This window comes from Maylandia zebra, linkage group LG16 (genome assembly GCF_041146795.1).
Source record: "Maylandia zebra isolate NMK-2024a linkage group LG16, Mzebra_GT3a, whole genome shotgun sequence".
Taxonomy (NCBI): Eukaryota; Metazoa; Chordata; class Actinopteri; order Cichliformes; family Cichlidae; genus Maylandia; species Maylandia zebra.
Genome location: NC_135182.1, coordinates 8,824,963 through 8,841,568, shown reverse-complemented (window position 1 = coordinate 8,841,568; position 16,606 = coordinate 8,824,963). Strand labels below are relative to the sequence as shown.

The window sequence follows — 16,606 nt, the reverse complement described above, 5'->3', positions numbered from 1 at the left end:
CAAATACGGCGCATTTCTCGGCTTTTAAAAAAAACGCTATGCGTCGCCAGGTGTTTCATCGGATTTCAGGTGTTACCTCCTTTGACAGTATCACAGTATCAGCTTAAAGCACTTGTTGCAGGCTGCTGAGTTGGCATATTTTGCTATGAAGTACAGCCAGACTTTTAACCGCTTCGCCTTGGACATTTTTAATCTGTAGCTCTGCTCTAAAAGAACGTACGTACCTGGCCCCGCCTACTATCCTCGGAAACGTAAAATGATTGGCTAGAATCTAAAGTGTATCACAGCTCAGGAAAAAAAAGCACCGAAATAAAGCACCGAAATGTGCGCTGCTTTTCGGTCTGGTTACTACCGTTTATGTCAGAACATGGCACCGGACACCGGTACCCATCCCTATATATGACTGACATAAAATGGTGCTTACAAACCAAAAAAATCTAACAGCTGAAAATAATGACAAAAATTAGTTGGAGAAGAGTTCAGAGTCTTTTATAGTATGTTGGCCTCACAGGAGTTATGCTTGAAGACCTGCAGAGTGACAATAAGTTTAACAGCATTTCTAAACCAGGGGTAAAACAAGGCATAGATCAAAGGGTTTAGACAAGAGTTAATGTAAAAAATAATGATAACAGTAGATGCAGATGGATCATTGACCACATTTTCTTCAGCAAGATAATAGCAGTAAAATGGAGAGTAACATAATAGAAACACAACTACAAGAACCCCCAGAGTCCTGGCTGCTTTCAGCTCAGATTTCTTTGCTTGATTGCTTGAATGCTGAAGTGTGACAGATGTAACATGAGAGCGCATGGCACGAGCTTGGGACACAGCCGCCACAAATACTCTCATATAAAGAACTATGATGACAGAAAGTGGAACAATAAAAGCTAAAAAAAGGTCAATAATCCCTGCAATATCACTGCTGACAAACATACACTCTCCGTAGCAGGAATTATACCTGCCCGGTTCAATCAGGATATTCTTTATATAAAGACTCCAGTAGAAAATAGCATAAAACCAACATAAGCACACACTGAGTTTGGTTCGTTTCACAGTAATTCTGGTGCGGTAATGCAAGGGGTCACAAATAGCCACATAACGATCAACTGATATTAGAACTATGTTCCCTATTGAAGCACAGATAATGTTGCCGGTCAGATACCAATAAACAGAACACATAATGTCACCAAGTACCCAGCAGGTCGTGCTTCTTAATATTTCTGCTGGCATCAACAGAAGACCCACAAGAAAGTCTGAGACAGCCAGAGAGAGGAGGACGATGTTACTTGGTGTGTGAAGTTTCCTACAAAGAGAAAAAAAAAAGTAATTCATCATTTCAAAAGGTCTTCAGTAAAAATTCCATCAGTGAAAAAGTCCTATTAATAAGGCATGATTCAATCGAGGCAAATAAAATATTTCAGTTGTGATTAAAATACACCAAGAACATGCAAAATTGATTCCACTCATCACTAAGCAATTTCAGTTTGAAGTGTCTGAAGTGTAAGATTAGGATGAAAATAAGACTGCTGACAGCTGCACTGAAAATGTTTTGTCAATCATGTTAAAACCATCTTAGTGAAAATGTTTCATTATTAAGACATGAAGAAGCCTATTCAACTTAACAGTGATAACTGAGACAAAGATATTTATTTATCTAACAAAACGAAAGTAAAAATTAAAAACAGAGATATTTATCAGTTGCATTTCATTATTGTCAATAAAAAAAATCATCTGTGCCTGAAGTGGGAGACTGAAATGATGACGAGAAGGTTTAGAGCAGCAGTGAGCAGAGAGATACAGGAGAACACAATGTTCAGCAGCACGGCTTTCGACCAATGAAGTGTCGGCTTTCTGCAGGAGCTGTTGAGAAATTGTGGAAAACAAAGCGCGGGCACTTTCTGTATCTCCATTAGGCATGTCCAGCTCCTGCTGCTCTGTGATCAGAGCCGTAGGGTGGATTTATCAACCCCCACTCCAATCCCCTCGTCTTCACTCACGTACACACACGCGCACACAAACACACTGTCCCTCCTATTTCTTTGCGCACAATTGGCACTTCCACTTTGTCAGACTCACTATGTCACGCAAAGCGTATTAATGTCTTCTTTATTTGAACTATTAAAACCAGTCCTACAGCTTGTCACTACAGAAGTTGTCATGGTTTAATATCTTCTTAATACACAAGGGTCACAATTATTAATCAGCTTCAAACCATATTCTTTTTTAATAATACTAATCGGAGGTAATTCTCTTTTTTTTTTTTAAGTGTATTTACCACAGATGCTGATGGTACAGGGCTAGAACAGCAACTTTGTTAACCAACTATTTCTTCATATCCATTTGCTTTAACTTTTCTGGTAAAAATGACTGTATTGGGTCCAATGATGAAATGGGAAAACAAGTCCAACAACATGCAATCAGTCTGCTATTAGTTTTTTGACAAGACAAGGTTTCATTGGCACTTTCATGCAGTCTGTTTGCTATGATACTGTACTTATTTCTGATAAATCTTAAATCTTTTGACGTTTGCATCAGATGTGTAGTGCTCGAAAGAGCCAGGGGCTGAAGCAACACCAGCATGAAAACCATACATTGGGAGGAACTCTCTCACCCACGGACTAGGGCGGAATAAATGGAACAAATTTGTAATTTATAAAGTTTGTTAGTTAGTTCTAGTTAGTTCATTATATTAAGCTGATCTAATGTAGTGTTAGTCTATATTACAAATACCAGTTAATTGGGTATTATGGCACCTGTGGTTGGCAGTGTCATTGCCAGTGTTTCTGCAGGTGTCTGTATTTGTGGTCTTTTTCTGTGTGACCTGTATCGCTGATTTTTGATGAGATTGCAACTTCCTTTGTTTTTGACTGACACACTGTTTCAAGTCCACACTTTTAGCGCAAGCTGAAACAGAGACACGATGATGGTCCTTTTTCCTCAATCGGTCATGTGATTTGGATGCACTTGGTGAGCTGGTCAAGAACTGTTCGAGACTGAACATTAAGTAATATGTAATATGGCTCTATTAGTTAAATAGAGCCATATTACTCATCGAGGGTGGTTAATATAGGAGGGACTCAGCATAAGTGAGCAATTCACACTCCCCAGAGCTTTTCCATGCCATCACAATAAGCTGTGGGTGTCACGGCTGGCGGGGTGAGCCGTGTGGTGTTGGAGGAAAGGAGGACCCAAAATGCAGGCAGCCGACTGATGATATGAGTGAGGGTTTATTTACAGGTGACAGTGGCAGAACAGACAACGAAGCATGAGAAAACAACTGAAGAAACCTAAATTGGCAGAACTAAATGACAAACCTGAGAGCATACAAAAGGGGTGTGGGGCAGAGACAGGAACGGAACACCATAGAACGCAGACGAGCCGACAATGAACACAGACCGACACCCACTAAATATACACATACAAGGTAATCGGATAATCACACACAGGAGGGAAGAACAGCTGAACCCAATACACATGAGGACCGGAGGAGACAAGCTGAACACAATGACAACAGACACAGACTTTCAGAACAAAACAGGAAATCTAGAACCCGAACCGGACACAAGGGGGGAGGGCACCGAAGAACTAGAACAGAGGAAAATGATCACAAAACACAAAACGCTGGGTCAACGACCCAGGACCATGACAGTACCCCCCCTCCAAGGGCTGGCTCCAGACAGCCCAAAACAAAAACAAACGACCAACCCAGGGCGGGCGGCGGGGGCCCAGGACGGAGGGACCAACACCGAACAAAAACAAGCTCCAGCGAACCAAGTGAATTGTCCAAAACACAAACACACATGCTGGAGTTCAATAACAAAACACAGTTCAGGAGGCCGGCCCGGAGGCTGACAACTCAGAAGTCCAGGACGATTCATCATCTGAGGCCGGCCGCGTTGGCGACACAGATCCAAAAGCAGACTGCACGGAAGGCAGCGGTGGCGAAGTGGAAACAGTTCAGGGGGCCGACCGTGCACACGACAGCGGCGGCGACGGGGAAACCGTTCAGGCGGCCGACCGTGCGGACAGCAATGGCGGCGACAAGGAAACAGTTCAGGCGGCTGACCGTGCGGACAGCAAGGGCGGCAGTGACACAAGTCTGGAGGCCGGCCACGCGGAAGGCAGCGGCGGCGTCTGGGAGGTCGTCCATATCGACGATGACGCCCAACTAGTGGCCTGGCAGATGACCGCCGATGTCGAGGCGGCGGTTCGGGACCCAAAGGCTGCGTGGCCCCTGCAGAAGCAGAGGCCGGACCAGGCGAGGCAGAAGCAGAGGCCGGACAAGGCGAGGCAGAAGCAGAGGCCGGACCAGGCGACGCTGAGGATGCTGAAGCCGGACCGGGCGACGCTGAGGATGCAGATGCCGGACCAGGCGAGGCAGAAGCAGAGGCCGGACCAGGCGAGGCAGAAGCAGAGGCCGGACCAGGCGACGCTGAGGATGCAGATGCCGGACCAGGCGAGGCAGAAGCAGAGGCCGGACCAGGCGAGGCAGAAGCAGAGGCTGGACCAGGCGACGCTGAGGATGCTGAAGCCGGACCAGGCGACGCTGAGGATGCTGAAGCCGGACCAGGCGACGCTGAGGATGCAGATGCCGGACCAGGCGAAGATGAAGCTGAAGCCGGCGAGGATGATGATGCTGCAGCTGGCAGCTGGACGGGCTCCTCGGGCCCTCCAGCTGACGAGGCAGGAGGCTGGACGGGCTCCTCGGGCCCTCCAGCTGACGAGACAGGCGGCTGAACGGGCCCCTCGGACCCTCCAGCGGAGACAGGCGGCTGAACGGGCCCCTCGGACCCTCCAGCGGAGACAGGAAAGTGCTGGCCGGGCTCTCCAGAACCCCCAGCGGAAATAGTCACTGAACCAGCGGGCACAGGGGCCCCTGGCACACGCAGGGCTGAACCAGCAGGCACACAGGCCTCTGGCAGGAACGGATCAGAGCCAGTAGGCGCACGGGCCTCTGGCAAACACAAAGCAGCCTGCAGCTGCACAGAGCATTGACTCAGCTCAGGCAGCGACAGCCGGGTGCAGTCCTCAGCTGGCTTCTTAACCTCCAGGGGTCCAGAGTCACACTCACAGTCTCTGAACTGGCCAGCTTTTGAGGACTGATTACAATATTGGGTGGTTTGTCTCTCTGCTTGGAATGAACAGTTGAAAAATACACTGAACAAAAATATAAACGCAACACTTTTGTTTTTGCTCCCATTCCCCATGGGATGGACGTAGAGACCTAAAATTCAGTCCAGATACACAGTATAACCATCCCTCCCAAACAGTGGTCACAAATCAGTCCAAATGTGTGGTAGTGGGCACATCTGCTATATTGAGATAATCCATCCCACCTCACAGGTGTGCCACATCAGGATGCTGATCTGACATCATGAGTAGTGCACAGGTGTACCTCAGACTGCCCACAACAAAAGGCCATCCTGGAATGTGCAGTTTTGTCTCACAGCAAAATGCCACAGATGCCACAAGCAATGAGGGAGCGTGCAATTGGCATGCTGACAGCAGGAATGTCAACCAGATCTGTCGCCCGCGCATTGAATGTTCATTTCTCAACCATAAGCCGTCTCCACAGGCGTTTCAGAGAATATGGCAGCACATCCAACCGGCCTCACAACCGCAGACCTCGTGTAACCACACCAGCCCAGGACCTCCACATCCAGCAGGTTCACCTCCAAGATCGTCTGAGACCAGCCACCCTTCAGCTGCTGGAATAATTGGTTTGCACAACCAAACAATTTCTGCACAAACTGTCAGAAACCGTCTCAGGGACGCTCAACTGCATGCCCGTCGTCCTCATCGGGGTCTTGACCTGACTCCAGCTCGTCGCCGTAACAGACTTGTGTGGGCAAATGCTCACATTCGATGGCGTCTGGCACGTTGGAGAGGTGTGCGCTTCACGGATGAATCATGGTTCACATTGTTCAGGGCAGATGGCAGCTGAGAATGTCTCAGTTCTTGCATGGCCAGCATACTCACCGGACATGTCACCCTTTGAGCATGTTCGGGATGTGCTTGACTGGCATATACGACAGCGTGTACCAGTTCCCACGAATATCCAACAACCTCGCACAGCCATTGAAGTGGAGTGGACCAACATTCCACAGGCCACAATTGACAATCTGATAGACTGCATGCGACGATGTGTTGCACTGCATGAGGCAAATGGTGGTCACACCAGATACTGACCGCTTCTGGGTCCCCAGACCCCCAATAGCGCAAAAAACTGCACATTCCAGGGTGGCCTTTTGTTGTGGGCAGTCTGAGGTACACCTGTGCACTACTCATGATGTCAGATCAGCATCCTGATGTGGCACACCTGTGAGGTGGGATGGATTATCTCAATATAGCAGATGTGCCTACTACTACACATTTGGACTGATTTGTGACCACTGTTTGGGAGGGATGGTTATATTGTGTATCTGGAATGGATTTTAGGTCTCTACGTCCATCCCATGGGGAATGGGAGCAAAAACAAAAGTGTTGCGTTTATATTTTTGTTCAGTGTAGTTCTTTTCGGGTTGGATTGACTCAACTTGTTGTACAGGAGGAGTTGGTGAAGACGATGACTGAGCTGATAATAAGGCTGATGAGTCTCCTACCAACTGAGCTATTGACTGGGCTATGGACTGTAACATGGTGTCTAATAAGTCTGACTGTGACTGTAACTGGGCTATGGGTAGTGAGGCTGAATGAGATGGAGGTGACGGCTGGGCAGTTAACTGAGCTTCTGGCTGGGAAGCTAACTGGGGTAAAGACAGCTGAGCAGGAGAATGAACAGGCAACAAACAGTTCTCCTTGTCATCTGCTGCACAAAACAAGGCCCCTGAATAAACTGTCCCACAGTCCAAAAAAGGGTCCTTCTCACTCACCACAGCCGGCAGTTCTGAAGTCCTAATATCCGGCTGTGGGGTGACGCGCTGACGGCGTGATCGTCACTTCCTCCCTGCCGACTGCTCCGGCGGGCCGGGCAAAACCTCCGGCGGGCCGGGCAAAACCTTCACCGCCGGGCTGGGTTGGGAAGCGGTAGCGGCTGGAGGTGAAGCTCGTTAAGAATGAAGTCTTGTGCGAGCGGGTGAAGAGAGTCCAGTAGCCAGGAGTGAGAAGAAATTAGCTACTGTAGCCTGGCTTCTACAGCGCGGTGAAACTCCTCTCCCTCTCCACGTTCGAGCCACAGGTTGACCAACCTTGAAACGGAGTCGATTACTTCCTCCTGAAACTCCTGGGAAGGTGCGGATGCTGCTGGGTCCATGTTTGGTCGGCTTGTACTGTCACGGCTGGCGGGGTGAGCCGTGTGGTGTTGGAGGAAAGGAGGACCCAAAATGCAGGCAGCCGACTGATGATATGAGTGAGGGTTTATTTACAGGTGACAGTGGCAGAACAGACAACGAAGCATGAGAAAACAACTGAAGAAACCTAAACTGGCAGAACTAAATGACAAACCTGAGAGCATACAAAAGGGGTGTGGGGCAGAGACAGGAACGGAACACCATAGAACGCAGACGAGCCGACAATGAACACAGACCGACACCCACTAAATATACACACACAAGGTAATCGGGTAATCACACACAGGAGGGAAGAACAGCTGAACCCAATACACATGAGGACCGGAGGAGACAAGCTGAACACAATGACAACAGACACAGACTTTCAGAACAAAACAGGAAATCTAGAACCTGAACCGGACACAAGGGGGGAGGGCACCGAAGAACTAGAACAGAGGAAAATGATCACAAAACACAAAACGCTGGGTCAACGACCCAGGACCATGACAGTGGGTTGATGATGATGAGGTCTTTTGATTACTTACATACTAGTGTAACAAGATGGTTATGGCAGAACCCCCCACAGGACTCCATACACTCAGTTTAACTCTACCTAGTCAGGTAGACTTTCCTAGAGTAATATTGAGACAAATTAAGGGAGATGTGTTTAATTGATAATAGGCAGCATGACCTGGCACTTCCGCTGAAACCTCCACACCTCCCCTGCAGCTCAGCCATAAATCACACCGTGCCACACACACACACACACCCACTGATCACCTTGAACTTGAACAATTGCAGAGCTGGATACCAATGCAATTAAGGCAGTGACATTATTAATGCACTGGAATGGTCTGAGCAGAGGTTTGAAAGGCCATCTGGTACAGAGACATCAGTATCCACCAGCCTATGGACACAAACACCCATATGCATACACACTCAAACACACTGTCCCTTCTAACTAATAGGAGGTAACAATACTAATAGGAGGTAACTCTCTCTCTATCTTGAACTTGAATGTTGGTCACCCCCTGGATCGCCAAGCACTCTTTCGCTCAGACAACTTCTTGCTGTACACAGTTGATGTCACGGTTCGGCATGGCAAACCGTGGGGGGTGTGGAGAAGGAGGACCCAGGCGCGGTGCTCTATGTACAAGCAGTGCGTTTATTTACAGTGATGGAACTGATACACAACAATAATACATCCCCGTGTGCTCCCGACTTCCACTCCGTGTCTTCTCCCAGTGTTTGTGCCCATGTGCCTGCTCCCTAGTGCCAGTGCACTCTGTGTCTGCTGCCCTCTCATCCAGCAATCCTTCCTGGGAAAATAGAGGCAGTAGTTAGTACCCTCAGTTCACTTGGTAAGCTCACACTCACAAACAGACCAGCTCGGGTGTGGCCAGTCCGCCAGCAAGGCCACACCCACCAGGCCTGAAGGCGCCCGCAGAAACACATACACACACACACATACAAGCAGGGATAACGAGGGACAGCAATACAAAATATATATTATAATATTAGTCCATAACTGATCAGGGATCCTGGGTCGCTCAGACCCAGGACCCTGACAGTTGATCCTTTTGCTGACAAAACAGGTAGGTAAGGGGGCTGGTCAGTAAATAAAGTGATAGCAGCTGACCAGCCCCCCAAAACCGCCTCACCTCTGTTTTTGGTTTTGGGGGTCTGGCAGGATTCGATTGCCGCTGTCTTTCCTGTTTGAGGGTGCACCTGCCCATCCCCAAGTGGTACACCAAATACTGTACCTCCGTATGTCCAAAGCACACTTTTTGGGGGCAGCCAAGAGCCCCGCTTGCCTCAGAGACTCCTGCATCATGGCCATCATCTGTACATGCGCCGACCAGGTGTCATTGTCTTTGATAATGTCATACAAGTAGGCAGCAGCACATGCATGTGCGGTTGCAGCACCCTGTACATGAGAAAGTGGAAAGTGGCCTGGCTCTGAACAAGCAGAGCTGAAAATGAATTGGCAAAAGCCATACAAGATGTAGAAGGTCATTTTTTCCTTAGACTCTGGAGATTAGTTAATTTGCCAGTATCCCTTGGTCAAATCTAGTGTTGTGAAAAAAGAGCAGTGCCCAATCAGTCCCGGAGCTCGTCAATTCAGGGCATAGGATAAGCATTAAACTGTGTGTAGGCCGCACAGAACCATATAGACCCATTCGTAGGATATTCGTAAATTTCACCATGAATACATTTTAACTCCACAATTCTCCGGGCTGAACCAGGGTCTGAGCTCCTTCACCATCCCTCACCAAGTCTCGATGCACATACGAGAAAAAAAAAAAAAACTGCCTGCAAACTCAGCAACTGGATAGTCATATGGAAAAAGAAGTTTTCATGAGTGTAAATAATCCTTTGAGATCTTATTTCAAAGGTTGCAATAGCTTAGTCAGAACATAAATTAATTTGTTGTACAAACTTAAAGTCACATTACCAAATCATCTTTACTCATGTTTTAGATAAAGCATATCATCTTCCATGAATTTATCCATTTGTAATTTTTATAACAACTCATTCAACTTTTCATAAACTATAGTCTTAAGTTTCATCATACTGGTGTTCCATGGTCAGTATGGGCAGATAATTATGAATAATTTATGGCAGTTGACAATAATTTTGTGACTGATTCAGGTATTTACATTTAATGGAAAAAGGTCAAAGCATGTCCTGTGACTGTTGGTGTGACGCTGTAAAATCTATTTTTATCATTTGATATAAGTCTTTACACATTACATTATATATGATTATATATTGTGTTTAAATGCCATTGTACATCTAAGGTCTATTTTTGCAAACCATGGTATTTTGGAAGTCATTTGGAAGATAATGGCCCTCAGTTTTCATGACATCTCTTTGGCATTTTTGCAGTTACATATGGGTCATGGATCATATAGATTGAAGCATCTCACCAGCAGTCCAAGGTTTCCAAAGAGTATTGGTACTGGCTGTTCAAACTGTTAAAAAAGCCAGGGATTCCTATCTGGCTCTTCTTGACTATAGATCTATCCCCCTTCAGAGTGGTTACAGAACAGCTCAGCTCAGCTTTGCACCACAGTGCTAATACTTCCTTCTCTTCTGGATCCTACCTGGCCCGACATCATTATGTTCACTAAGGTAGAAAAGTTGAAGAGGATGTTAGATGCTAAGGAGTACAACAGGCATCACACTGGCATAGATGGTCTTCCTGTCGAATTTTACAGATCTTTTTGGTCGGTGATGGATGAGGATTTGCTGGAGGTTATCACGAATAGTCTGCATAGAGGCTTTCTGCCTCTGAGCTGTAGAAGAGTGGTCATTACTCTGCTACCAAAGAAGGGAGCTCTATGCAATTTGAAAAACTGGCAACCAGTCTCTTTTCTGTGTTCAGACTGTGAGATTCTTTCCAAAGCCTTGGGGACTAAACTTTGGGATATGATGGCTTCTGTCATTCATGGAGACCAAACAAGCAGACTAATAAGTGATAATATCACTTTAATTCAAGATATTTTGAAAATCTCTAGCTCTTTGGACATAGATATTGGTCTCATTTTTATAGACCAACAAAAAACTTTTGACCGGGTTAAACACCAATATTTGTGGTAAACTTTGAGTGCTTTTTGCTTTCAGCCCAGGTTTTAAAGCAATGATTCAGGTTCTGTACCATGACATTATGAGTGTACTGAAAATTAATGGAGTCTGTTAAGGGTTCAATATTGAGGAGGAGAGTAAAAACGACCAAGCTCTTCTGGACCATGGTTGTTTTTACTCTCCTCCTCAATATTCTTAAGTGGTCCATTCAATTTTCTAATGGGGATGAGGCATGGATATTCTTTGTCAGTGTGATGGCTGCAGTTTCAGCCACACAGTGGCAATATCAGTGTAGAGGCTTATACATAACACTGGATTCACATTTGTCTGTCTTTAAATATAGGAATTAATTTAAAGGACAGTGAATAACTGGTTTTGGTTTAGAATTAGTTTGTTATGTTAGTTTCAGTTAGGCTTTGTGTGTTTTTACCCCTTTTTGTGTTTTTGTGGGCTAATCAGCCACTATTTAAGTTTCCCCTTCATCTTGTTTAGTTAGGTCAGTGTCAGAGTTTTACCCCTGATACTGCTGGATAAAACAGAAACTCACTCAGGAACAAGGTCACACAGAGCTCAAGTTTTCACTCGCGAGGGGGAAGCAGCTGTCTCCAACCCACTTCAACTTGCTTTCCCCCTGCAGGTTGTTTTTATTGGTTATACACATGAATATTCATAAAGCTTGTTGCTGTATTACCTATGAGAAATTACTATAACTAGATACAAAGTGTGATTGTGCTGTGCAAGCGTGATTATACATTGTGTGTGGTTATATGATGGGAGTGCAGCTCTCCCAGATTGTTGTTGGTAGAATCTGTTCTTCTCAAGGCTGCTTGTTCCCCTTATCAAAGTCATGTACGTAGTCATATGCTTAGGTTACCGAGATAGCAAACAGAAGCATTCTAGCTTTCTAAATGGCAACCTACAATACATACATTAAACCTAACAGTCAGCTTGTTTGAGTTATCAGTATTGTTTTTTTGTCAACCTTGAGTAGAGTTCTGTTACTTTGACCTCTTTCATGGGCTCAAGATTTAGATTTTTTTGGTCTTTGGTCAGTGGGTTTTGGTCAGTGGTTGTTGATCAGTGGTCATGAGAATTTGCATAATTATGATGAAGGAACTGACCTCCCAGCCCATTGTCCCTTCAGTGGGCTGGTTTCAGTCATTATGCAAATGTACTCTTAATAAGATTGGGGAAACCTGCAGTCAGCTGAAGAAGTCACTTGGGTGAGTGACGAAACGTTTCTCTCACAAAACGCTACGTCCAGATGAACAGAATCAACTTTTGGAGATTTACTTTTCTGGATGATTGAGAATGCATCAAGACTTTATTCAAGTAATTAAATCGAATGTTTTCTTCTTGTTTATGGAATAATAAATCACCTCACACAGGAAAAGAATTTATGGAAAGACCAACACATAGGTGGGCTTTCACTGCCAAACTTGCACACGTATTATTGGGCGGCAAATCTTAATGCCATCCCTTTATGGCTAAAGGACTGGAATGATAAACTATCAAAACTTGGTACGACAGGGGCATTCACAGCATTGAAGATTTGTATATTATTGATACTGTCACAGCCTGGGGGATCAGCAGGGCGCTCATCAGCTGTTTCTCTCTCTCTCTCTCTCTCTCTCTCTCTCGCCTCCTCTCTTTCTCTCTCTTCCTGTATCTCGCCGGGGTTCACGCCCTCGGCCCACGCCCCTTGGAGGAGGAAGCACCTGAGGCTTATTAACGCAACCAGCATTTAAGCCAGACGATGACTGCTGTTCTTCACTTGATCATTGTGTTTGACTCGCGTTAGTGTCATCAAGTTGCCAGCTAAGTTTTCCCTTCGTGTTTCTGAGCATTGAACTACCGAACATTTCCCTGTGTACAGACTCCCAGGACTGTTTTCCCGTTTCCCGTGTGGTGAGTGTCGGAGAAAGAGAGCCTGATCATGTGTGTGGATTGTTGCAAGAAGAGCGAAAGTCTGTTTCCCTGGATTTCTCTGGAGCCCCATCACCCCACTTTTGTACATAGCACTATTTCTGCAGATTTGTGTATACGCTCGGTGAACTGTGTAAATAAATTGCTTGTGAAGCTTCCTAATTCAGAGTCCTGCATGTGAGTCCTCATGGCCTTCTCCACCTTCTCACCAAGCTCTTTCAGTTTTCAAGATGAGGAGCCTCCTCTTTCTCTCAACCAAACCTGTTAACGCAACACAACTTTTTTTTATACTCACTGTCTCACACACAATTGGTAAATAGTTTTGTCATTAACCTGGTATTAATATTGCTCATTATAGTTAGATTATTGTCTTGTTATGGTGACCTCAATTAACATCAGGTTTCATCCACACTCTGCAATGAGCAAACAACTTTAACAAGCTGTTTCCCCCACAGTTTGCAGAGGTTCAATTCTTCATAAGAGGACACAGACATGCCCATCGCACAAATTGTTGATTCCAGTGGCTTGTAGTGAAGTTAGCTTCCAGACATGACAGCCAACTGTGGCCACAGATGGCAGCAGTCTACAGGATGGAGGCAACTGTAGGACATCCTTTGTGTGGCAGAACACTGTTTGAACAGGAACTGTAAACAAAAACAGCGGATCATACTGGAAACCACTACTAAGGTCTTACTGAAACTTAGCATGTTATTCATTTATAATTCCTAATTTTATATCTCTTGGAGATATATCCTTTATATATTTATAAATGCACCATGCGGCTTAGAGTGAAACAGCATTTTGGTACACTGTATACTGCAGGGGTCTCAAACTCGCGGCCCGCGGGCCATTTGCGGCCCACGTCACCTCTACTTGTGGCCCGCATATTGATGTGAAGAAATAGTTGTAAAAAAATATTATATGAAAAATTATTTAATATGAAGGCAGAGTGTTACAAGCACAGCCCTTTAAGACTGTAGCCTTTTTAAATGCACATAGACACTAAGGGTTTTCGGGAGGAGCCGGGCTGCTCTCTGAGAGGAAGCAGGAACCATGCTCTCCTGTGTTTTAAATGCACTTTAGAACAGCACACAGCAACACTACATATGAGCGGGCGTAGGGAGGTTTGGGGTCTTCACTCACCCCGGTTCTGTTAGCCGTCAGATTGGGGTCTGGGATGCGGGGCCTCCCTGCTACTGCAGATAAGGAGGTGGTCCGCTTGCCTCCACCCCAGAGAGAAGGGTTACATCTCCTGGGTCTAGGTGCGGCTTGCCCCTCTGGGGGCGAGGGTACCTGGACCCGGGATATAGAGTATGATTGGGGAGTGCGACTGTCTGTGCAGTGTCTATTTGTGTCTGTCTACACGTTGGGTGAGTGCCGAGTATTTGGTTGTGTATATGGGGGTGGGAACGCACGTTTGTGTCCGCGTGCGCCTGTTTGTCTGTGTCTATATGTCAGGTTGGGTCTTAGACTCAACCTCTCTGGGTACATCGCAGGCCCTCCAAAGTACGGAGGCCTATCTCCCCTCACCACACTCCCTGCGGTTCCCCCCCCTTTGGTGGTCCTCCTCGGGTCCTTGTACTCTGGGGCCTCTGGATATCTGGGGCCTGGATCTCCTCCATACCTGCTTAATGCCCTGGGGGACGGGGCTATGGCTCCCCACACTCCCTAGCAGATCGCTACATAGAGAAACCTTTGGAATACAAGCATGCTGATCCACGCAGGTGTACACACAGGTGTACACACAGGTGTTCACAGACGCGACTACACCTTTCTTGGCTGCTGCCTCAAAGCACATTGTGCACTGTCGATCTTGCGTGCTGCACAATATCGTTTATTTTCAGTATCTACTGTTATCTACTGCTAGCTAGTTTATTGTGATGGTGCTGTGTTTATTATGCTGCTCTTTTTTTGTTTGCTTTCTCTTCTGTTTTTTTTTCTCCATACAGGTGATCCAGGTGTTTTGTTTGTTTTTCTTTCTTTCTTCCCCCCTTTCTCACCGTCTCTTCTCCCCTCTGTCATGGTGCTGGGTCGTTGGCCCAGCGTTTTGTGTTTTATGATTATGTCCTTCTGTTCTAGTTATTCTGTGTCCTCCCCCCTTGTGTCCGGTTTAGGTTCTAGATTTCCTGTTTTGTTCTGAAAGTCTGTGTCTGTTGTCATTGTGTTCAGATTGTCTCCTCCGGACCTCATGTGTATTGGGTTCAGCTGTTCTTCCCTCCTGTGTGTGATTACCCGATTACCTTGTGTGTGTATATGTAGCCAAGTGAACTAATACTACGCATGGAAAGGGTTTAAAAAGAGGGAATTGTGTTTTTGACTGGTTGCCTGTCTACCGGAGGTCTGTTGTAGGGTTGTCATGGTGATGACTAGACCTCGCGTTTTGGGGGTATACTGTCCCTTTAAGAGCCGCCGTAAGCCAGAGCACGCATGCACTCAAGTTTGTGTCACACTGAGCGCTGTGAGCGGGAGCACTGGAGAGTTAGAGACTGCAAAAGATTCTGTGGCTAGCTACACACGAGGTAAATGTGCTAAAAAGTGTAGCATACTGCAAAATATTGTCACCAGTGTTGTAGTAGACTGTAATTAGCTAAGTTTCTTTAGCAATGACTCCATGTTTGTGACCATTTCTGTACAGTTCTTAACGCGCGACGGGTGCATGTTTAATGGTCACGTGCTGTGAAAGGGACTGAAGAGCGGGTTGGCGTGAGTAGTTACAGTGTCCTAACAGATTTCAAAGTTGTTAAGTTTATACTTTTACTCACTTTGCATAACTCTGTATGTTTCTGTTTGATTCAGAGGGGAGATCACTTGCTGTGTGATTCCTGCGTGTGTACTTGTCCTAGCACAGTAGCTGTGTGGAGAAACCGAAGTGAGTTCATGATGTTCTCCCATAGAAATGTATGTTTAAAAGAGAGTTTACAGTGCACTTTATTGCCAGTTGACCTGCGAAGTTGTGGGATGTAAACAATGTGTTTATTTGTTTTGTTTTCTCTTTTTTTGTTGTATTTGTTTCTTGACAGGTCACTACTGTTGTCTATACTGTTTGGATTTAACATGTACATATGATAGTTACTGTTGTCTCAGACCCTGAAAGGCAGTTTAGGCTGAGCCAGTGGAATAGTTAAATTTTGCCGTTTCACTCAAAACTACAGAATTAAAACTGTGCTCCTCCGAGTACAGTCGGAGAATAAAAAAGCCCACAAAAGAGTATTTCCTGTGTCCTGTCTCATTCCCCATGACCGGGCCACATAGTTTGGTGTCAGAAGTGGGATTCTCAGGTTAGTTTTGAGTTTCAGTATAGAGAGACACAGTGAGTGGGGCTTTATAGACAACAGTAGTGGCTTAGAAGATCCCAGTCCTTCCCAGAGGGCGGCAATCGCAGTGTGGACGTCCTGAGGTGGTTCGGTGCAGTGGCAGTTGGTACAACAGGAGCCTGCTTCAGCCATTGGACGAGGAGGGCGCCTGACACAGATTTTGGACTGTTGAATCTCATCTACAAGTGACTGTGGGAATCTGCTGCAGTAAAGACTCAAAGACATTGCAGTATGTCGCAAGAGGACGAAGGGGAAGGTCCTTCAGGGGCCGGAGCTATCCCCACTGAAGACAGTCAAGCTGCCTCGTTGTTTGACAGTGCAGGTAACCCGTTGGTGGAGCTACAAACAAAGATTAACGAACTGAGTAGGAAACATGATGCTGTTATGTCTAGTATTGCTAACATGGGTAATGTTCCAACCAGATCTGTCGTGTACATTCCAAGAGAAAAGGTGATTGTACCTTTTAGTGGGGAACCAGCTAAAGATGCTTACACTGTTGATGAATTCATA

General features: G+C 46.0%; 1 protein-coding gene and 1 long non-coding RNA gene across 2 annotated transcripts; one reads left to right on the top strand and one right to left on the bottom strand.

The window, feature by feature from the left end:
* Positions 1-489: 489 nt before the first annotated feature.
* LOC111500947 (trace amine-associated receptor 1-like) lies at positions 490-1,179 on the bottom strand. The gene has a single exon (XM_023153680.3). It carries the CDS (start codon positions 1,177-1,179, stop codon positions 490-492), a length of 690 nt encoding a protein of 229 aa, XP_023009448.3.
* A 13,862-nt stretch (positions 1,180-15,041) lies between these two features.
* Positions 15,042-16,300, top strand: LOC106675742 (uncharacterized). Its single transcript, XR_013093448.1, has 3 exons — positions 15,042-15,301; positions 15,418-15,485; positions 15,579-16,300. It is a non-coding gene; the product is annotated as an uncharacterized LOC106675742 (long non-coding RNA).
* The last annotated feature ends 306 nt before the right edge of the window (positions 16,301-16,606 follow it).